Genomic DNA, 23,844 nt, shown 5'->3' on the forward strand with positions numbered 1-23,844 from the left:
ATATGGAAGTCAGATATAAATTGCTGATCAGTGTACAGGACAACACATACAGTGCAATAAACATGGGGTCCATCCAGGGCACTCATGTGTTTTCTCTAATTTGCAGGTGTTGATGAGCACATCTGTAGTTGGAGCCCTCTGCTTGTTCGCCACCGTATGTGTAGTCTGCTCCCTCTCTGCATTCTGCTTGCCCATAGAGACAAAGGGAAGAGCACTCCAGGTAAGGGCTTGTGACAATGGGAGACGTTGCTAATGTGTGGCAAGAAGTAAATCGACCAAAGTTGTGGCAGTGTAGTGGCTAGCTAGCCTGTAAAAGGGGCGGCGGCCCATTCAGCATTTTCACAGAATGCCGCCATGTTATATCAACATCCTTAACCGTATAGTTGAACCGTTCTGTAAATAACCAATTGTAGTTCATTTTATTTCCATTTAAAATGTTTTTGATTAGACATGACCACTACTTTGAGACTGTGCTGTACATGAAGTTTCCTTCTACAACTATTAAGCAATAAAAGGGACAATCTTGAAAAAGCAAAAAAAATGCAGTTTCCCTCAAGGTGGAAGAAATAAGCGGATAATCCTTTTATTCTTTCCCTGTGCCCACCACCTGTTGTTTTATTATGCTTTCTCACTGTCTTCTGTTACACTTATAACGCCTAGTTCAGCTTGCCACACTCGCACCATGGCCCCCTGTGATGTTCACACATCCGCCACTGTACTCGTTGGCTGCTTCCCTGACTCCCAGAATCGTGAGTTTCTTACCTACCTTATTCTACATCCACAATCCCGCCCTTTCTTCATGCTGTTCTCCTGCCCACTCCACATTCCTTACCCAAACCCCATTCCAATATGCTACTCACATTTTCTCTCATTAAACTACAACCACAGCCACTTAATGTGCTTTTATAATCGCCACCATCTTTCTAGATGACAATCATATCTCCTATCATACAATTCCAACATTTCTTAAGTGATCTTACGTGTATCTATCATTCTGCATCCACTTCCCCTTCATTACTTCTACTGTGCTACTTTAGTAGAACTTCCATTATATGACTTCCACTGTCAATGTTATCTCACTGATTTTAGTCTTCCTTCCTCATGATACTTCTGTTGTACCCTCGTTCTACTCACGCCCAAACCCACCATGCCTCTGACCCATGCTGGTGATGTATTGCAACATCCTGCTGTTCTGACACCTCCACACCTGAACTCACGCGGCTCCCTCCAGAGCATCCATCCTTCCTTGATGATACTTGTACCATCACCACCCAACTATTATTTCATCGTCCTTCTTGTTTGTTAGTGCTACTAAGTTTACCATGTTAGCCCCCATGCCCTTTAGCCGTTGTGCTGACATACCTGCTCACCAATCATGACCTTACCGCCACAGGCCAGATAGTTGACCGACTATCTGGCCCCCCCACAACTCCTATAGGTCATGTCTCCTCAAGCCCACTAGCCAAGCTATGATGTCTCCTATCAGTAAGTCATTACCAGTCCTGGACAGGTGCACCCCATCATTCGAATAACAGTGATCGCCCCTGATACACCCATGAGAAATGCTTTGGAGATGAGCAGAGTGAAACAGTTTCTCAATTTTATTGTTGACCCTCTTTACCGAGTGGTTCAACGCTGTCATAGACAAACCTCCCCGCCATATCCTCCTGGGAATCATGTGGGACCAGGCAATCGTACATCCCGGGAGCCTTTTGGCTAACCAGCTAACCGGCTAACCAGCTAACTACAGACAGTATGTGCTCAACTAACACCCGGCTTCCCAGTCTCACCAAGTCATTGCCCCCTACGTGCACTATGACTACAGATGGCGGTGACCTGTGCCGCCCTAATAGTTCCTCCACAAAACTTTGCAATCGGTCAATACAGAGGCCGCCCTTCCCATGGAAGGTCACTCTGAACCCATATTCCTCAGATGTGTGAATCGCATCACCTGCTTTGAATATGTCCCCGGCGCGCCTCACGTATGAGTGGCCCACGACCCAGACCACTTGATCTCCATTCCGTGATCCTTTCCCGCTGGTCAGCTGATGCTGGGCCGATCCCAATTTTCGCCCCGCGTCACAGGCTCGGGAAACTGTAATCCAAACAAAAGACAACAAGCGTGAGTGCATTTCATCAGTCTTTTACAACATGTGCAGTCGCACATATCTCTTGAAACAATTCGAGGACCAACGGCCTAATTGTTTCACCTCGTCTGCTTGCAGACCCCAAGCCGTAGCTTCTGTAGCGGCCCCTATTCTAAATGAATGGGTCCCAAAATCACACGGGTTCAAGACGGCTGCTGCAATCGTAATAGCCATCACCCTCTGAAATTGAAATCTTGTCAATGGGGTGCCATCCATATGCCTAAGCAGGGCCCCCCCCATGTTGTCGACCTTTGTTTCAGGTAGGCCTCCACATGCCTCACTCGACAACCGGGATTCCCCAGAGCGCGCTGCAACACCACACTATTCCCCAGGGCCTCCTGGTCCGTTTTTGACCTGGCTATCGAGATCAGCAGAGAATCCCCCCTTACTTGGATGTGATCCCTGCGTAGACCTCCTTCCACATCTTTCTTATTCCCTGCCACAAGTTCACTCACCCGCAGGGCCCCATAGAATGCCAATGTGAAAGCTGCTCGGAATAGTATTACCTCGCTGGGCGCGGAGCATGTCTCGTCTAGTTTCGCCAGTAAGGTGGTCAATTTATCAAACCCAATCGGGTGCCTGTTATCCTGTCTGCGACCCTCCAGGCACCGCCAGCCGCGGAGAGCCTTCCTGACTAAGAAGGAGTTCGTCGGGTCCCTTATCCCCTGGAGCTGTGCCATAAATGATACGGCGGCCTTATACCTATTGGCGGTTGCCGCCGACCGGCCTTCCATATGAAGTGCCACCAAAAATTGGAGCAAGGACTCCTCCTGCCCCCATCTATGCTCCCCTACCGGCCCCAGAAAGGCGCAGTATGAACGGAACGCCCCTTCATAAGCTTTCCTCGTCCTGGGCGCTAAACTGGCTGCCACGAGGTCTTGTAGTCCGGGGCACCGGTCTGCCATAGAGCTTCGGGGAAAGGTGCCGCTACTAGCTCTGCTGAGGGTAGACAATCCCTGAAAGCCTGCATTTTGGAACGAGAGAGCGCATCAGCTGCACTATTTAGTACACCCGGCACATGTTTTACCCTGAACTGTACGTTCAATCTCATGCATCGCAATACAATCTCTTTCAACAGTGGTAAGATCCATTTGCAGCGTGCTGCCTGCTGGTTAATGCACTCAACCACTGTCATGTTATCTGACCAAAACACCACCCAGCGGTCCCTGAAGTCTTCTGCCATGCCACCAGAGCCACCCAGATGGGGAATAGTTCCAGGAAACCAATGTTACTCGTTAGGCCGCTCGTTCGCCACCACCCCGGCCATTCCTGTGCCGACCACCGGTTTCCGAAATCGCACCAAACCCCACGCTGCCCGCCAAGTCGGTCCATAAGCCGAGTTCCACCGACGAGGCCGGGGGTTTGCTCCATACTACTCGGCCGTTGAAGTCCGCCAGGAATGCCAGCCAAATGAGCATGTCCTGGGAACCTCTGCCGACAGTCTTGTGCGGTGGTGCCCTTCCCTGAGACCCACCATGGACTGCGCAATGGATCGAGAGAAAGGGCGAGCCATCAGTATCACTCTCAATGCAAAGTTAAGCTGACCCACTGTCTGTTGTAACTGGTGCAGGGTCACCTTCTCCGTCCGGAGACACTGTAACAGGGAAGCCCTAAACTTGGCAACCTTCTCCGTCGGCAAACGGAAGCACCCCTCCTCTGAGTCCAGTTCTATACCCAGAAACTCGAGGGAGGTAGTCGGCCCTACCGTCTTACCCGGCGCCAACGGAACCCCGAAACCCCGCATGAGCACGCAGAAGTCCTGCAATGCCCGCGCGCAGTCCCGAGTGCCCGCTGGGCCAAGAAAGAGGAAATCATCAAGATAATGCATCACATGTTTGTGCCCTGGGGCCTTTGTGAACACCCATTCCAGAAACAAACTAAACATTTCAAAATATGCACACGAAATTGAACAACCCATTTGCATGCACATATCCATGTAGTATTTACCCTGAAACATAAAACCCAGCAGGCGCTGGTCTTGAGGATGTACTGGGAGCAACCTGAATGCAGATTCAATGTCTGATTTAGCTAACAATGCACCGGGGCCCAGGCGATTCAACAGTACTACTGCGCCATCGAACGATGCATACCTTACTGAGCATACCTCGGGTTCAATCGCCTCGTTTACTGAAGACCCCTCGGGGCCGATAGATTGTGAATGAGTCTATACTCCCCCGGGTCCTTCTTCAGAACCACTCCTAATGGGGAACACACAAAATCAGCCACTGGTGGGTCGCCAAATGGTCCTGCCACTCGCCCCAAGCTAACCTCTTTTGCTATCTTTTTGGCGGCAACTATTGGGTTGTGTTGCATGGACAACTGGTTTTTACAGGAGGTGTTCCCACGAAAATTGCCCGCCGGGTTCCTGAAGCCATATGAGAAGCCATCCCTCAGAGTCCCGGCGGACGCATGATCAGAGTATCTATTTAGCCAAGGGGTCAAAGCCAAGATATCTACGGGCGAAGATGATTGCTTCCGAGGCACCGTATCAATCCTGCTTGGGCCCCCCCTTCCCTCCTGTGCCATTGGCCTTAGATTGGCAACTGGTTTCCGGGTGTGAGGGGTTTCCACAGCCCGAGCACGCGTGCCAGAACCTACATGTTCCTTGAGGCCTGTTACATGTGCCTTTATTGAAGCCCCAACACACCCCTCGCCTGCTTCCATTCCCGCCCGATCAAGGCTGGGACTCCCCCCCGGGGTTCGCACGAAAGGGCTGTGACTGCCTCTGAGGGAATACCCCGGAGCCGTTTGTGCTCGACCCTGAACCACTCGCTGATCCTGGCAAGAGCTGTGCATGCCATGATACTGTATCCAGAAAATCCCATGTCAATGCCTCGTTAAACTCCTTCGCTTTTCTAAAAGCCATATCATATCCTTTCCATTCATCACCCCCATACTTCGCATGGAAGTTCGTGATCCTGCTCTGATAACATGCCAAGTCACTCAACACCTCTGGTGTACGTTCTGCGATAATCGTCACAAAGATAGAAAAGGCCCTGATCCAGTTCATCATTGTCTCATCGACCCTGAATTCCGCCATCTTGGCCCGCCATACACTGGGGTGCCAAAAATCCTTCTGTGTCTTTGCATACTCTAACTCTCGGTGGTCAGTCAACAGTGAAAACATGTTTATGTACTTGTTGGCCCACACCATCTCTTTCGTAACCATGGGAACATGTTGAGCCAAACTTTCCCGCCTTTAGGGTACCGAGCCCTCCCCCACCATTGGTAACGATCTCTTACCGGCTTCCGCCGCGCTTCCCGCCGCGTCCGTTGCTCTCTCCTGGTTGCCAGCCGTGACCACCTTCACCACCTGTGGGGAAATAGAAGGCACATTCGCTGTCCCGGCATCCCTTGCCTGCTGCAACTGCTCGATAATTATTCTGGCCTCTTCGGCCGGGTCTCCCGCAGCCGCGGATCCCCCCGCTCCCTTTTTTAGCCATGGTAACACTGCTGCTAACTGAAGCGCTAATTCCAGGGGCATCTGGTCATCCCCCAGCGGTGTGATAACCACGGGGATAGGCAACCCCCCATCCGGTCCCGGTACCGGGCTGGCTGCTGGCGCTACTGGAATTGGTGGAGTTTCTACCGGAACTGGGGTCTCACTAGGACCCGTTTTCCCCTTCCTCTTCTTACCCTTATCCCCTGGGGTGACATTCGGCAAAGCCGGTCCTATGACCCTCTTAGGTCGTCCCGAGGGGGCATTCTTGGCCTCCACCTGTTTCCTGAGGGCCGCCAAGCTGCGGTCTAGCCGGTCTACTATACCGAATTTTCGGTCCATCACCGCCACTTGGTTCTCCAACGTGCGCAGCATCCTTTCCATCTCGGAGCTCTTTCCGGACCTCTTGCCAGGCATGTCTATGTTCGATCCGCACGACCTGTCTCACGGAAGCGAATCGATTTCCAGCTACGCCTTGATGACTGAAAGAGAAAAACAAAGATTACAAGTTCTCAAAAAAGTGCAGCTTGTTCCCTTCAGGGCTCACGAGCGACGAGTGGTGCAGCCTTCAGAGCGCCGGAACAAGAGGAAGCTTCATTGGATTCCCGCACCTTTTATCCAGGTGCGGGAGGGCGGGGCCCCGCCTCAAGCACGCCCATCAGTGCACGGACTTCCGGGCGGGTGCTTAGGACAACCTCTTTTGGGCGGGAGGAGCGTGTTCCGGCCACGCCGCTTCGGGCATACCAGCCGGGACACGCCCCCCGCCCACAATGGTTTCCCGGGGGATCGGGGCACCCATCCATACGTTCGGGGGGACCGAGTGGTCTCCCCTTTCCATTGTTCTTGCGCCTCTCCCACTCCAACATCTACTGCTCTTCTCCTAGTGTAGACCCTGCCCGGTGCAGTGCTCCAGTCCCTGTGCTACTAACACTCCTCAGTCAGTTGTGCTTTTCCTTCTCTTTCTTCCAGCACCCTACACCCTCTAGTCGTATCCTTCTGGAGCTCATGAGTTGTATCTGTACTGCTCTTACATCAATGTCACACCACAATATTGCACTGGTGTATGCTGGGGATGAAATGGAGGGGTGGAGGCCAGAGATATGTATCCAAACTTCTTCATTAGTCACAAGAGGTTACATTTTAGAGATCTGTTTAGAAAGATTTTGACGGTCTCTTCCAAACAATAAAGAGTGCACTTTTGGGAAAGTCGGGGGCCGATTCACAGAACTAATCTGAGATAAACTCCTAAACGTACTACTTTTGGTGTTCACAGAAGGCATTTAGTAGTAGTAAAGTTAGTACTCCTAACTTTAATACTACTAAATGCCTTTTGAGAATACCGAAAGTCGTAAATTTAGGATTTTGTCTCAGTTTAGTAGTAGTAAAGTTAGGAGTCCTAACGTTACTACTAATAAATGCCTTCTGTGAATAACAAAAGTAGTAAGTTTAGGATTTTATCTCAGATTAGTTCTGTGAATCGGCCCCTTGAATAGTAATCATGCCCTCATCCACATCACATCTCTCACAATGTGAGATCACTGGGCCCAGGGGATGGCAGCCCATTTCTTTTTTAGTATTATCAAGAAAGATTTCACCCTTTTCTATCCTCGTAGAATTGTCAGTCTTGCTCCTTTCCTTTTTTCTCCTTTCCCCAAAACTGTGGGGCAGGTGTAGAGTTTGGTGAAAGCTGGGCATGTCCCAAAGTGTTGCACATGTCCCATCTGCCGAACTCACGGCTCCCATGCTTCATTCAGATTTGGGGCAAGTGCCAGGTTTAAACCAGCAAAACCTACTCTTATGTAAGCCTGTGACCTGGTGGTTCATCTGCAACTGGGGTGCCGGGTCATCCTGAAGGTCGGCTCGCAGTTTGGGTGGGCGACCGTCAAACTTTATTCCTGCCCATAGTCACCATGTAGAGATGTAAAATAGCAGGGAAAATTAATAATGCCCTCCACGTGCAAGGAGAAACCCCCTGGCCCGTTGTCCCATTACTTTGCATTGTGAAAACAAACTCTCCCTTTGGGAATTCATTTGATTAATTTTTCAAGCAGACGCTTCAAACATGACTTCCACTTGGCCTACCTTCAGTGTGTTGAAGGGAGCAGCTGGAGTGGCAGGTCCTTTTACAGGGTAGAGATCCCCATCAGGGAAGTGCGCTCATAGGGCAGGCACTCTCCTCCAGGGTGACGGAGGTGACATTTGTCACACTGGAGGGGCGAGTTGTGCGCCAGGGTCTAAATGACCCTCTGTGTCTCTTCTGTCCTTGTCATCTTTCTTGTACTTCTGAGTAAATCAAAGCAGGTAAGATTTTTCACTTTTTATGTGTGATGATGTATTTTAAAACTTGTTTCTTAGTCTGGTTTTAAAGAGAACACAGGGACACAGAGAGGTTCCTTGGCCCATCCGACCCTGTGATTTAGCTGGGGAAGCGTTACCTCAACTGCTGAGTACAGCATAGCTGAAACAGGTAGTTCCACCTAGTGCTCACCTATTGCTAAAGTAGCCAGTCAGGCAAAGGCAGTGAGCTGGGTATCCGAGTGCCAGAAAAGGATAGACATGGGCATCTGAACTGCCTGAACTAACGTGGCAGATCTTGGAAAGGTAGGTTTAGGTTCTCTCAGCTTTAACTTGTGATTGTGTGTGTTCATTACCAACAGTCGCAAGGAAAACCATAGTCACCAGGAAGGATACTTGATTGAAAGCTTGCAAACTAGGGCCCAGATTTACAAAGATGTCACGCAATCTCCGCAGCAAGATAAGTTGCTGCACTGCGTTGCGTGAACTGGAGAGAGCTGAACAGCGCCATATTTCCTCTGCTATCTCCCTGCGCTGGTGCACTTTTGGCTGCCATGAGCCAACACAAACACAATTGAGCCACAGTGCAAGGGTGTCTGTGTGGTGGATAGCATAGATATTTTGCTAGAAAGGGCCCCTTCTGGGTTAAATCCTATGTGTTAAGGCAATTCCCGCTTTTTACAAGGCAGCACTCATGCAAAGTGGGAAAAATGAGGAGAAATGAACACATTTCCCCTTGTTACGCATGCCTCGAGGAGATGCAGGATTGTGGAGCAAATCCCTGTCAACAATTCTTTGTAGATAAGGATTTGTGTGAGAACCCGTGCCCACTTGATGCAAAGTAACGCAAGGCAGCTTTACGTTCCTTTGGGTTTCAGTACAACACATATCACAATTTGCCTTGGATTGTAAATTCCCCCAAAATACTTTGCATCAAGTTTGCTTTAAAAATAGAACACAAACCTGATGCAAAGTTTTTTTTAATCTGGGCCTAGATGCTTCTCAGAAGGCACTCATGAAGGACCTACATGTTCTGGGTGCCTGGTTCAAAGAAGAGCCTGGTCACAGGTCATCACCTTATAGTTCACTCCAAAGGGATGCTGTCATTGATCAGTTATCTGCAGCTTTCCACTAGCTGGTTTATGCTGTATGATAGTTTGGTACAGCAGGTATTGGAATCCATTTTTCCTGTTCAGTTCGTTTGTGCTATTGATTTATGCCAGTACAAAGATGTCCAACGTGGGCACAGTTCTTGAACGAAGAACCACATTATGTCCAGGTCTAGAAGGAATGCACAAACCCCAGCAGCAGAGTCATTCACTGTCCTGTGGCCCAGGGCAGTGGCATAAGGCACAGATTTTTAGGACAAGAAAATGCCAACTTCGGGGGGCGTGGCTTGCAGCCATCGAAGATGACCGCGCGCTAGGTGAGCTGCGCTAGCGGCCAGCTTCAAATCACCCAAATCCGGTAGAATCCTGAGCAGCCACGGTAGCTCATGACGTCGGAAGACGTCGGAAAACAGTGCGGTCCGTCGGAGCCCTGAGGTGACCCCCCGGAGAACCCCAACGCTCGTCCCTGGAGGTCCGACTCGTCCAGCCAGCACTGCAAAATGGAGTCAGCCAGCTAGGAGGCCGCCGTTAACGGGACCCCAGACCAGTCAAGGCCGAGAATTCTACCGGAGGCCTTTCCTATTGGCCCCCGGGAGTGTGGGCGGCGGCGCCGCGGTTCGAGCGCCTTCAGAAGTTCTCCCCTCGTCCGAGTGCCGGTTGTGGTGAAAGCAGCTGCTGTAGCGGCAAGCTCAAAGGGCTACTCCCTCCTGTGAGGCCTGCGGGTGGCGTGCTCTCTGGTGAAGGCCCCGAGACAACAGAGAAGGTGAGCAGGCCAATACTAGGCTGGACCGGGACGGTCCGACTCTGATTGCTGAATCTGGACTGAAGTGAGCCGCTGGTTCCTGCCGCGCATCAGGTGAGACGCGCCCTGCAGTTCGGCATGAAAGGCGAGACGGGCCGTGAGAGTGCTACGGCTCGCCTCGCGGAACGCACGCTGCCTACATCGAGGGGGCCTGAGAGAAACGGCTGGGCAGTTGGGGTGCGCATACTGGGAGCGCCCTGGCACAGGCACACAGTTGTGTCAGTATAGAGTGCAGGGTGCAAAGTGAAAGGTGCATGGAGGGACAGTAATGTACACCTGAGGAGCCATGAATGTCTACCCAACTGGCGAGACTGAACATTTATCCGTGCTTAACTTGCGCTACAATCAGTAATGGACACGACCCCCCGGAGACAGGTGCACGGGGACATAAAGGGGCCTGCCCATCCAGACATGGGCCGCAACAGACCGTTGGGACAGGGCCTGTCCAATCACATTGACAAATACACGGTGGCCATGGGAAGGGATGATGGACATCCAGGTGGTAGTTAGCCAGGGGAGCCAGTGGACAACAACCCAGATCCGTTGCTCTAGGACATCATGGTGGCCATCTGAGAGTTGCGCGGGACCCTGGAGCCCAAACTGGACTCTGTGACTGAGGAGGTCAACCTCCTATGTGCCGACTTCCGAAAGATGTCCGAGAAGATGGCCGTGGCGGAGAACCAAACAGACATCTGTGCCCACCTTTAGGACCTGGAGGGACGGGCAAGGCGTAACAACATTTGCATAGTGGGGGTCCCAGAAGTTTTGGAGGGGTCGTCCATGGACTGGTTTGTAGAGGACTTGATTTTCAACCATCTGAAGCAGAAACGTCTATCCAAGATTTTCTCGGTCGAAAGAGCCCATCGCGCATTGGGGGGGGGGAAACCTAAACCAGGGGCCCCTCCACGCACTATCGTTGCACGGATCTTGAACTACCTCGACCGTGATGCTATACTACAGGCTTCGGGGGTAGCCGGGGATCTCCAGCTTGACAATGCCATCATACGGTTCTTCCCGGACTTCACCCTGCACGTCCAACAGCAGCGAAGGTTCTTTGAAGGGTTAAAGAGGGCGCTCCGAGAACAAGGTATAAAATATATGATGCTCTTTCCGGCCCGCCTAAAGATCCTGGATGGTAGCAAGTCCTACTTCTTTGAGTCTCCAGAGGAAGCCAGCGACTGGCTGGAAGGATGGCAGACAGTGGCAAGGACTGGAGACCCACCCCAATCTGAGCAGCGCCCACCGGGGCGAGAGGTGGCGGGGTTTGACAGACACGCTGCTGACAGTCAAGGTAGTGTCCAGAATGGGTCCAGGTAACGAGGGATGACAAGGTGAATTGTGGTGCCTTTTGTCCTGTGTGACAGAACGACCAGCGGTGAGCCCTGGGCCTGGCAGCTGCACGCGGGCGCCCTCGGATGCCACAAGACATGGACTCTGAGGTCAATTATGTTTTGTTTATTGGCCGTGACTTTCCTAGGGTTGGTTTGTTATAGTCTGAGGGGATAGGATGGGGCCAAGGGAGTTGCTTGTGGTCTGCTCGACTATTTTCATCATAATGGGTTAGACTTCCATCAGTCATGTATGGCATCTTTTGCAGACTGCAAGCTCACGTTTCCTTTTCAGGTTTGATCTGGGGTGAATGGGACAACAGGCCCTCTGCATGTTTGGAAGGTGGGAGGTTAGGGACCCACCGTGCAGGGAGGCAGGGTGGGAGGAGTTGGCTGGGGGAAGGGGGTTGTTTGAAGGGGGTATGTTATGCTCACTCTTTATACAGTTCTTTTGCATGTGGGGATTGCTTGACCGGGGTACAACGGGACACAGATTATCGAAAGAGGGGGAGGTCCGATATCCAGGATGGGGGATCAGGCACCCATTCAAATTTGGACTTGGAATGTAAATGGGTTAGGCAACAAGATCAAGCACACGCTTGAGCTAAAATATCTGAAAAGGCATTCCCCAGATGTGGTCCTGCTCCAGGAGACACATTTACTGGGAAACGGATGTAGGGCCCTTGATAGATTTGGGTACAAAATGGTAGCCCACTCCGGGTTTACGTCGGGATCGCGAGGAGTGAGCATCCTCATTCGTAACACCCTGCGAATAGTAATCTCCAGCACTTGGACAGACGAAACCGGCTGTATGGTAGCAGCAGCTGGTAGATGGGAGGGGCGGACCATAGTTCTGGGCCCGTGCTACATTCCGCCTGGTCTCCACTCTTCAACATACTCATGTCTGGGGTCCTTCCTGACTGATCTCCCCTGGGGTACTAACCTGTTGGGCGGGGACGTAAATTTCGTGAAGGACGCAGACTGGGACCAATCGGGCGGGGGATAGGGATCCAGGGGGGAATATGGGCTACAAGACTTTGTTTCAGCCATGGGGCTTGGTGACATCTGGCGCACACATCATCCCGAGCAACGACGATACACATTCTACTGGGCTAGACACCGGTCCTTCTCCCAACTGGATCACTTTTTCGCGCATACTGACCAATTGGGCGCCTTTACAGAGCCTCACATCCTAGCCAGGGGAATCTCGGACCACTCTCCGGTTGGGGTCACACTCAAGAGTCCGGTTACGAACAGGGCCTCCTTCCTGAGAATTGATCCATGGCGCATTCATGATGATATAATAAGTGAAAAGCTCTGGGAGAGCTCTCAGATGTATTTTGAAGGGAATAGGGGTTCGGTGGAGTCTAGTATCACGCTTTGTGAGGCCTTCAAAACTGTCCTCAGGGGGCAAGCCCAGGCCCTGATTGGGGCCCAGAAGAAAGAGGAGTCGCTACTGGTCGGTCAGTTGGAAGGTGAGATAGAGAGGATGGAACGAGGAGTCAGCGTAACACCGTCGGACAATCACCGTCATACCTTGGCTCTTAAACAGAAGGAGCTCAGGGCTCTGGCTGAGAGCGAAGTGCATGCCTACTCCATTGCCACCCAACACCGTTTCTACAAAGTAGGGGACAAAGTCCTCAAGCTGCTGGCGTGGCTCGAGCAACGGAACAGGGAGTGCTCATGGGTGGCCGAGGTATGCGACCAAGCAGGCTCTTTAGCTTCAAATATTGCAGACATAGCAGAAGCCTTCACGTCCTATTATGGAGGGGTCTATACCCCGGTCTGCACCCGGTCAGAGCAAGATTGTGCAGAGTTTTTGCGCGACTTCACGCTGCCCACCCTATCTCAAGAGCAAAGAGATAGACTGAAGGCTGACCTTACCAGGGAAGAAATAGGTCAGGCCCTCAACTCCCTCCAATATGGAAAGGCGCAAGGGCCGAATGGGCTTCCGGTGGAGCTCTACAAGCGACAGGCCAATATCATCACTGGCCCTTTCCTCCAGATGTATCTTGAGGCACGGGACGTGGGATGTCTTCTGCCAGATCAAAGAGAGGCCACGATCGTCGTGATCCACAAAGCAGGGAAGCAGCTGATCAATGTTCGTCCTATCGCCCAATCTCATTAATCAACATGGAGGCGAAGGTCTTAGCTAAGGCCCTAGTGGACAGACTGCTATCAGTTCCGCCGGACCTGGTGCATGTCGACCAGTCTGGTTTTATGCCGCGCAGGAGCACCTGCCACAATCTACGCCGCCTATATGGAGTGTTATATATGACGGAGATGTGGGTAACACCCAAACAGCTTTGATGGCACTGAATGCCTCTATGGCATTCAATAGTATCGTATGGCCCTATTTGTTCATGGTGCTCCAGCGACTGGGGCTCGGTCCAACATTCTGTCATTGGGTGCTGCTCTTGTACGAGCAACCGGTGGCGAGGGTGAGAGTTAATGGCGCTGTGTCCAGGGTCTTCCCTCTGTGGAGGGGCACGAGACAGGGGTGCCCTCTGTCCCCCTCCTATTCACACTGGCCTTGGAGGCACTGGCTCACTGGATAAGGAGGGACAGGTCGTTCTGGGGCTTGGCGTTGAATGATGCATGGGAGGAGCGTATCTCCCTATACGCTGATGACATTGTGCTATATATGGCCAAACCGTACCATTCGATAGCGCAGGCACTTCCCCTTTTCAAACTGTTTGGTAGCTATTCAGGCTATACCATTAATTGTGCGAAGTCAGTGATTTTTCCGCTCTCTGGTCCTCCCCCGCGGATTCCAACTAGATGTCCTGCGTCCTTTGCCTTAAATAGATTTAAATACCTGGGGATCTACATAACAAGAGATAGGGCGGAATTCCTTGCTAGGAACCAAGAACCCCAAGTAGCACACCTTAGGGCCGACGTGAGCCATTGGAAATCGCTGCCTCTCCCCCTCATGGGCAGAGCGGCAATGTTCAAGATGGTTGCGTTCCCGCTGTTGCTCTACAGTCTGCAAAACATGCCATACCCGATCCCAAATGGGATATTCGCACGAATAACACACTCTTAGCGGACACTCCTATGGGATGGGGCAACCCTAGAATAGCACTGCACAAGCTGACGAGGGGGGTGTACGACAGGGGGCTGGCCCTCCCGGACGTCAGGTTGTACTACTGGGCTTCACAGCTGCATGTAGTCAATGACTGGGTATACGAGGACCAGTCGGAACTGGCCTATAGAGTGGACCAACTTGTCATGCCTGCTGGGAGTTGCGAGCCACTGCTCTATGACCGGAGGCCAGGAAAAGATTGGCCATTTCATACAGGAGTGGTGGTCCGATTCTGGCTGGAGGCAAATAGATTTTTGGGATGGTCGGGCTCCCTGACTGGTAGAACTCCCTTATGACATGGAGACCACCAAACAGAAGTGACTCGTTTGAAGGGGTCCCGGGAATGGAAGCTCATAGGTATAGAATACTTGGGAGACGTGTGGAGGGGGCATGCCCTTCGATCCTTCGCCTATCTTAAAAAAGAATATGACCTGCACGACTCACAACGCTATCACTACATTCGCTTCTCCCATGCCTTGCATGCCCACATAAAAAGTGGCACATCAGTCCCGGAGTATTCCCCTCTGGAGGATAGGCTGCTCCTGGTTCCGATAACCAAGAAACCAACTTCCACGATATACCTCAAAGTCATAAACAATATGCCGGACTCACTCACGTAATTGCGGGAAAGATGGGTGGGGGACATTGGCGAGTTAGAGGATGACGATTGGCAGGACGCCCTACAAAGCCCCCGAGAGATAGCAATCCGTTGTAGGTTCCGATTAGTGCAGTTCAAAATCCTGCATCGTGTCTATTACCCTCCCACCCACTTATACGCCTGGGGGAGAAGTCGGTTGGCCCTCTGTGCATGGGGATGCAGGAAGGAGGACACCTTTTACCATATACTATGGGAATGCCCGGAGATAGTGCCTTTTTGGACTAAAGTAGTGGACACGATGTCGGCAGTGCTAGGCTCACCGGTCCCACTGGAGCCCAGGTGGTTGCTTTGCATGATCAAGCAGGATTCTGACTGGACTAGACATAAGGACATCTGGCTGGCTTTGGCAGCAGGGGTGGCCAAAAGAAACATAGCGAGTGGCTGGGGATCGCAGGTGCCACCACGGTGTGACCAGTGTTTGTCTGACCTGGATTGGTGTTAAAGGGCTGAGGAAACTATTTACCAAAGCAGGGGATGCACTATGAAATGGGGGAAAATATGGGGGCCCTGGCGGAAGTACAGGGAAACTAGTGGAGCGTTGGGGACGTGATGTCGACAGTTATTTGCCGCACCAGTGTCTTTGGAGATCCTCTACTGTAATATAAACGGCAATTCCACCTCATGCATTATGTTAACTGTCCTGCATTGTATGATGTGATGAGCAACGTTAATAAAAAGATATAGGAAAAAATAAAAATGCCAACTTCCTAAATGAGGCATTTTCAGAATTATGACTCATAACCCGACTTTACCATTAAAGATGATTTCAAATTATAATTCATTTAAGTTTAAACTGCTTATCTCTATCTGCTCCCAATCTAAAGTTATGTAATAAGGTAACCCCATGAAAGTCAATGAGAGAGGTAGCCTTGCAACAGTGAAACATTACTTAGGATGTTTTTGGCTGCTAGGACATGTAAAACTTGGTAAATGGGCAAAATATTGATTCCAAAATATAGACAAACCAAAATATCGAGTCCAAAATATAGAATGGACAAAATATCGAATGAACAGAATATAGACATCAAAAATATCGTTTTGAAGGTAAGTAATGTAATATCGATTTTAAAAATATAGACAGTCAAAATATCGAAGTACATAATATAGTTTATTAAAAATATCGAATTTTTAATAATATCGAAGTGTTTTTTATGTTAGTATATGTGTGAAAAGTGTATATATTTTTGTAATTTATTTTTAGTTTTATGTCATTTAATTATTGTGTAATTTAATTATGTAGCGGGTTATGGGTTTATAGGGGAATAGAGTGGGAAGTAATTTAATTATAATTAATTAAATATGTTAATTAATTAATTGGTATTTATTTAGAATAAATTGTTAATTAATTTTAATGGGTAATTAATTAATTCTTAATTGATAATTATTTTTTATTAAATGATAATTATGTGAATTAAATTAATTTATTTTCTGTAGTGGGTTGTGGGTTTATAGGGGAATGGGGTGAGAAGTAATTTAATTATAATTAATTAAATATGTTAAATAATTAATTGGTATTTATTTAGAATAAATTGATGATGAATCTTTAATTGGTAATTAACTAATTCTTAATTGATAATTATTTGTTATTAATTGAATAATTGATAATTATGTGAATTAAATTAATTTATTTTCTGTAGAGGGTTGTGGGTTTATAGGGGAATAGGGTGTGAAGTAATTAAATTATAATTAATTAAATATGTTAATTGGTATTTAGTTTGATAAATTGTTAATTAATTTTTAATTGGTAATTAATTAATTCTTAAATGATTATTTTGTATTAATTGACCAATTGATGATTATGTGAATAATATTAATTTATTTTCTGTAGCAGATTGTGGGTTTATAGGGGAATAGGGTGGGAAGGAATTTAATTATAATTAATTAAATATGTTAATTAATTTATTGGTATTTATTTTGAATTTTTTTAAATTACTTTTTAATTGATAATTAATTAATTCTTAATTGATAATAAATTTGTATTAATTGATTAATTGATAATTATGTGAATTATATTAATTTATTTTCACTAGAGTGGGGATAGTAAAATTTACCCCTATGCTATCCAACGCTTTCCCTACTGTTGCACTCCCTGGAGTAGGAATAGTAATTTTTACCCCTACGCTATCCAATGCTTTCCCTACTGTTGCACTCTCTGGAGTGGGAATAGTAATTCTTACCCCTACGCTATCCAACGCTTTTCCTACTGTTGCACTCTCTGGAGTGGGAATAGTAATTTTTACCCCTACGCTATCCCTACTGTTGTGCTCTTTGGAGTGGGAATAGTAATTTTTACCCCTACGCTATCCAACGCTTTCCCTACTGTTGCACTTCCAGGAGTGGGAATAGTAATTTTTACACCTCCGCTATCCTACGGTAATAATATTGTGTATATTTTATTAATATTATGTTAATATATATATATGTTTTAACAGATATGATTGTATTTTTTTTATAAGTTAAATTAGTTATTTATTAATTTTAAGGTAATTTAAGTATTTTTAAGTATATTTTAGCTATTTATTTTTAATATTTTTTAAATTTTATATTAATTTTAAGAAATTCGATATTTTTATAAAGTATATATATATATAAACGATATTTTGGGGTCGATATTTTGGTATTCACCTGTTTGTAGATAGGAATTCGATATTTTGTCGGTCGATATTTTGGAATCTATATTTTGGGTAGTCTATATTTTGTCCCTCGATATTTAGTCAGTGATCCGTAAAACTTAATACCACATGTCTTACTTCTTAAATGCACCCTGTTCTACGAGCCATCAGGGCCTACATTAGGGGTGACCTAGATGTATTAAAAAGGAGACTTTGGGCCTGGGAAGAGGTTTATTTTACCAGGTCAAAATGGAAGTTCAAAACTGCACTACAGGCTGCAGTGGCAGGCTCGGGACATGTTTTAAAACAATGTGTGTTTCAGGCCCGCTAGTAGCACTCAGATTACAGGCCCTGGGTACATGTAGTGCCGTTTAATAGGGATGTACAAGTAAATGAAATGTGCCAAATAGGTGTGAGCCAATTTTACCATGTTTTAGGGAGAGAGCACAAGCACTTTACCCCTGCCTGGCAGAGATAATGTGCACAAAGTCCTAATGCTAACAAAAACGGTTTCAGCAACAGAAGGCAAACCTCTGGTGGAGACCCGGTAAAAAAGGGCCAGATTCAAAAAAGGGTGTCCTGTTTTTGAGATGGCCAAGAGACCCTCACCAATGACTAACCAGTCTTACCACTGAGCTTATTTTGGAGGATGAAGGAACAGAAGGGCTTACATATTCAACCATGCAGTCCATTTTGCATTTTGAAGTTTCATTTAGATAGGACTAATCATCTCCTCATTTCGAAGGGTGACAATGGGCTACAGTTCACGTTTTCTGGGTACCTTGACAGGCAATAACCAAATTAGAACTATTGGCATCTTGATTGCATTACAGACTTAGAAACCACAACCTGATATAGCCAACGTACTTGCCCTAGTCAGAGCAATCAGTAGTTTTAAGGGTCTACAAGGTGGCACTTTTCACCTTGTACATATGGCAGTCCTGGCTTGATAGTTAGCAACATAGCTTTTTGATGTATATTACCTCTGCAGTACACCTAAGACAGTGAGGGACTGATGACATTGTTCAGATACTTCTCTGGGTCAATTCTTCAATGAATGATCATATCATAGCTCTGTCTTGGTAGGGGTCTTTAAATATGTACACTTTTGCTCATCCCTCAGTTGAAGATTCAGAACTTTCAAGTGTTTTGGGCTCTGTACTCCCAGTGAACGGTTGATATTCTTCAGCTGTTTGAAACAGTGGTGCTACATCAGATGATGAAGGGTAGACTTAACATGGAATGTCTGTTCTTGCTCTCTGCTCATTAGGTCTTGTAAAAAATGCTTAGGGTTTTAAACATTAGGGGGCAGATTTATGAGGCCCTTGCGCCACGTTTACGCCGCTGTTGCGTCACGCAAGGCGGCGTAAACGTGGCGCATCCCTACAAACGATTTACAACGTGACGCATCTAGGCAGATGCGTCACGTTGTAAAGCCCTGCGCCGCTTGTGGGCGTTCCGGCGCAGGGTGGGCGTTCCGGGGCAGGTGCGCCTCGCAAAAGTGGCTGAGTGAAATCTATGTGATTTCACTCAGTCACTTTTAAGCCAATGCTGCGTCAAAAGCCTGCGCCTGCTTGAAGCAGGCGTAGGTCTTGACGCAGCATTGTTAAAATGGGGCACCCCGAGCCTTGCTGGAGCTACGTCGCGCCTGCGACGCAACTCCAGCAATGCGACACATTTCTGGCACAGATGCGTCACGCATCTGTGCCGTTTTTGCACCATGGTGCGCTGCATTATAAATGCGGCGCACCATGGCTGGCGGAGCTGTGGCGCACTGTGGCGCATGTTAACTGGCGCATCCCTGGGGATGCGCCAGTTAACATAAATCTGCCCCTAGGGCTGTTAGATGTCATCATAATTCGTAGGGTTGAGGCTCGTAGCAGGCTGCTTTGGAAGCATCTTGAGACTCTCTGTAGGATTTTTGAGAGTCCTAACATTCCAGAAGTACAGCTATGCCGTCACTGTAACTAGGTTCCTCAAAACCTCTGTTTCGTGTAGAGTCTATAGAAGTGGGATGATTTTCCAAAGTATTGCCAAATGCATATCACTACTTGTGACCTCTACGTTCATTTGATGTATGAATGAGAGATCTGGGTCAAAGATGACTCCCAGATATCTAGCTTTTTGGGTTGTTCAAGGTGCAGGTTGCAAACCGGAGCCAGTGTATTGAGAGTGTATTGAGATTTGTCTCTCCAATAGTAAGATCTGAAATTTGACTTTGTTTAGGCAGAAAAAGCATTATGCGTTGCATTAATGCATGCAAACGCGGCATCTACTGCTAATTGCTTGACACCGTGGAGCATTCGTTAGACCAAGGTTTATTTCGATGTCTCCGGCATAACCTGTATAATGTACTATTTAATCCTCAGTTAGAATCATCAACGCACTGAACAGCAGAGCACAGAATAAGGAAAGGATCCTTTGGAAAAATTCATGTCATGGTTGAGGTAGAGGATTGAATTGACCAATTCAAAGTAGCTATCTTCATTCAGCGCAGACAAAAGTGAGCCAATCTATGGTTGTTCTTGATACCTCTCTCAATTCTTTCATTCTTGACAGCAAAACCTTAAAGGAAATAAATACTACAATCATACAGTGGCAGGAAAGAGTCAGATTGTTTTCACAAATAAGAGAGTCCGTAGTCCTTCATGGGCGGGGCTCATTTCAACTAAGAAGACCAGAATTACTTCAATGAAAAGGACATTAGCTATTTCCATACCAGAGGTATACAGAGGCATGCCTTGCAACTCACCAAAAAAAGTATCCAAAAGCTGCATCTACTGAACATTGCTTGTGCATTTTGGATGGTTTTTTGAGGATTCTAGCAAATGTAATTCCATTGCATGTCAATATTTCTGACTGATGTGGATATTTTAGAAATAATCACTAACAATCAGATGTTCCAAAATCGCTATGAAACCCCTGCTCAATATATCAAAAAGCAAGAGTTCTCAGTATCATTCAGTAGTAAGTATACCACTTCCATTGCATGTCTGGGCATCAAGACAGTTGTTTACATTTACTCCACAACCCACTAACCTCTGGTGACGTTAATGCTAGAGTGCTATTCCAGGCATACTAGAGCGTTCTTTTCTCAGAAATACCCGCTAGAGGGGCAGGTATATTCTTACTCATCCTTGGACCAAGAATCTCCAGAATGCTCTCTATATCTTGGCATAGCCCTGCAAGGCTTGGGAGTTGTGGAATGCACTTCATGTTCAAGTCTAAAATTACAAATAAATTATCCTTATATACTCTGAAAAACTAAATGTACAAATGTTGATCTCACCTATATTGAGTCATTCAGGTTGTACCCTCAATAAATGGCAAATTGTCTCTCTTTTTTGAATGGACACTCAAACTTTCACAAATTAATTTTAAACGTGGTAAACGCTATTTCTGATAAAGGTTTATTCACTCTCTTTTATGTCAGGAGCAGCAGAGTATGATCAGACCAATGAATAGTTTAGCTTTTTATGTCAACACGCCAACTCCAATCAATAGGGTTTCAAGAAATCTCCAATTGTTAACCAGAAATGTCCCACGTTACTACTTTGAGTGTCTTCTACACTCTTGAAATGTTTTTCTAGTAACTGATGTAACGTGTAACTGAAGTAATTTTATTATTTCAGTGGAACCTTATGTAAAGCGCTCTGATATCCTCCGGGTCTAGCCAGCGCTACATACATTTTTTTAAATTTAAATAAAATATGGTACCTCAGCTTTATCTCCCCCAAATAGTCAGCTTTAACCGTTCAAGTGTAGGGTAGTATGTTGTTCCCTCAGAAAGTAATACTTTTTGATGTATCTGGATAGTGAACTAACATGTCTTTCATTATGCTTACTGCAGCAAGATATGAACGACAGTACCAGACAGTCTAATACAAGATGGCTGACATGTTGCCACCAAGAATGAATCAAGATGGCCGACCCTGCAGATCGAATCACAGATCACGCAGTCTTTGTCTTTATATTTTTCTCAAGCAAATCACTAGCTCATTCTGTCGAGATTGACGACTTTCTGTTTCTTTTATTTCAGCAAGATAGATAACAGAAGAAAAAAATTCAGAAGACAGGCTGTGTCAGAGGAAAAGGACCATTGCATAATCATCAAATTTACAAAAATGTATGGTAATATTGACTATTACCATACTTTCAGTAGAAACTCTTGCAGTTAAATGAATTGGCCACCATCGAACAAAGTGCCTTGTCTTTTCTACGTCTGCACCAGAAAGGATTCCTCAAAGCTGAACTCTTATTTTTGTCTTCTGCACCACAAACCTGATCATGAGGTTGCTTGAATTTCTATTTCACATTGAAAGTATAAATTCAAAGAAGATGAAGAAACATATTTTATCTGACATTTTCTTGTTTGTGTTATGCTAAATGTATATTAATATGTAGTACCTCAGTCTGAAAGATTTTAAACCATTTGCACTATATGGATGCACAAATCAGATATTTATGACTCCGAATTGATCATGTAGTCTGTTCCCTCTATTATATTTATATCACTAATTGTAAACTGCCTCACTGACGTCCTGTGTGAGCACATGAGAAGCACAGTAAGGGCTCACAGAGCTTTGCAGCAGTTATCATGAATTGCCAAAGGACATCAGGTATCATTCAGTCAAATGACAAACCTGTGGAACTCAAATATTTGTCCTTTCAATATGCCAGCATTTCATGTCAAACAAACTGTAACTTTAAACAATTTTGAGAGATTACACTTGTCTAGACCTATGTTCGCCATGCTATACTTATTGACAGAGATTTGTATTGGAGGCAAACTTTAGAAAATCTTTATGAATTCTGTTTGCACACGAGTATCTTAAAGATGCCTAGAACATCTCAAGGTTTGCTGTAGAGTAAAACATTTTGAATACAGTAAATATGTCTGTGTAAAGCTAGGGTGCTCCATATATCTTCTCATTTGCTCTAGAGAATCCCAAACCCTCAGAGTAAACTTCTTCACAACACATAGTGATTATTACCTAGGATTCTCCTCTACAGTTGGATTCCACTGCAGAGTCTCAGTATTATTTTAACAGGAGATATTTTTCCTATTTTGGTTTGGTTGTTCCCCTTTAGGAATAGCACCTTCACAGTGACCTTCACCATGGAATTCCATCTCAATAACTTTATCTTCAACATACATACAAATGCATGGCCTCCCCTGTCACCTTCGCTATAGCATGCAATGATTAGAGAACTGGCTAAAACAAAAACACAAAGGAACATATTTGTCTAAGGTTTACCATAGAGAGAAAGGGGGCAAAAGGTTTTGATAAACTAGACCTAGATTCCCCAAAAGAGTTTTTTAACAGGAAATAGTGATGACAGCTTCAGCCTGAGATTGATCAACCCATTAAAAACAATCATTAAAAAATCCAATGGGTCTCGCTTCTGCCAGTGGTTGGTTGCTCAAAGTATTCAAGCATTGGTAAAGCCAATAACAAAGCCTATACCCCTCTTCAGCCACCTTCTACTGTTTTCTTTTTATATTTGCAAATTGACAGTGGCAGAAATTAAACACAAAGCACAATGGGGAGAGGAGTTGGCCTAACGGCTAGGGCAGTCAACCTCGAATCTGGGGAACTGGGTTCGAGTCTCGGCAATGACGCTAAACATCCTGTGATTCTGGGCAAATCACTTAATCTCCCCATGCTTACCAAAAAAATTCAAATGAATGTGTCCTCATGTAATGCAACTGGTGCTATGTAAAGCACTCTGATTCCACATTCGGGTCAAGTTCCCGCTAATTAAAACTCGGTAAAAAAAATAACAAATGACAATGTTTGAGTATTAATTTGTATACTTCCAAGATGAGCCTTACATTGCGTGATGCAAAGTGATACAACATCACAGCCATCTTGAAAGTACAGAAATCGAACACTCCAAAATGGCCAGACAAGCTATTAAACAAGCAGTGGCAAAATCAAATGCACAAGCAGCTGCATTAGAGATGTGTAGCAGTGGAGGGCAGCAGGGCCACATCCCGCATGGGGAAACAGAGACGGGTATGGGAAACAGAATGATCTGACAACAGAGGAGATGTTACTGCCAAAACCTGAGGGCACTACTTACAGTCAACTCCTATGACAAAAGCTGATAGAAAGATATTGGCAAAACCATGTAAACTTCTGCACAACAAAATGCTCTGTATATATATATATATATATATATATATATATATATATATATATATATATATATATATATAATATATATATATATATATCCACGGATTCCTTTCGAGTCAGGAAAAGGACGACAAGCCACACCACCAGGTACCGGAAAGATTGTTTATTTCAGGGCATAAACAAGACGCGTTTCGAGCTCACGGGCTCTTGGTCACATGACCACCAT

The 23,844-nt window shown here is 46.5% G+C and overlaps 1 protein-coding gene across 4 annotated transcripts in view; it reads left to right on the plus strand.

Moving 5' to 3' along the window:
* Positions 1 to 23,264, plus strand: part of SVOPL (SVOP like) — a 671,022-nt gene extending 647,758 nt beyond the window's left edge. For 2 of the 4 annotated variants that reach the window (XM_086952960.1, XM_086952961.1), the window contains 2 exons: positions 107 to 220; positions 21,515 to 23,264. In XM_086952960.1, the coding sequence (XP_086809086.1) occupies positions 107 to 220; positions 21,515 to 21,526 (126 nt within the window). In that variant the 3' untranslated portion in view covers positions 21,527 to 23,264. Of the gene's footprint in view, positions 1 to 106; positions 221 to 21,325 lie in introns of all 4 variants that reach the window. The other 2 variants (XM_086952958.1, XM_086952959.1) reach the window with 1 other exon arrangement.
* Positions 23,265 to 23,844: the final 580 nt, after the last annotated feature.

This window comes from Lissotriton vulgaris, chromosome 1_2 (assembly GCF_964263255.1).
Source record: "Lissotriton vulgaris chromosome 1_2, aLisVul1.2, whole genome shotgun sequence".
Taxonomy (NCBI): domain Eukaryota; kingdom Metazoa; phylum Chordata; class Amphibia; order Caudata; family Salamandridae; genus Lissotriton; species Lissotriton vulgaris.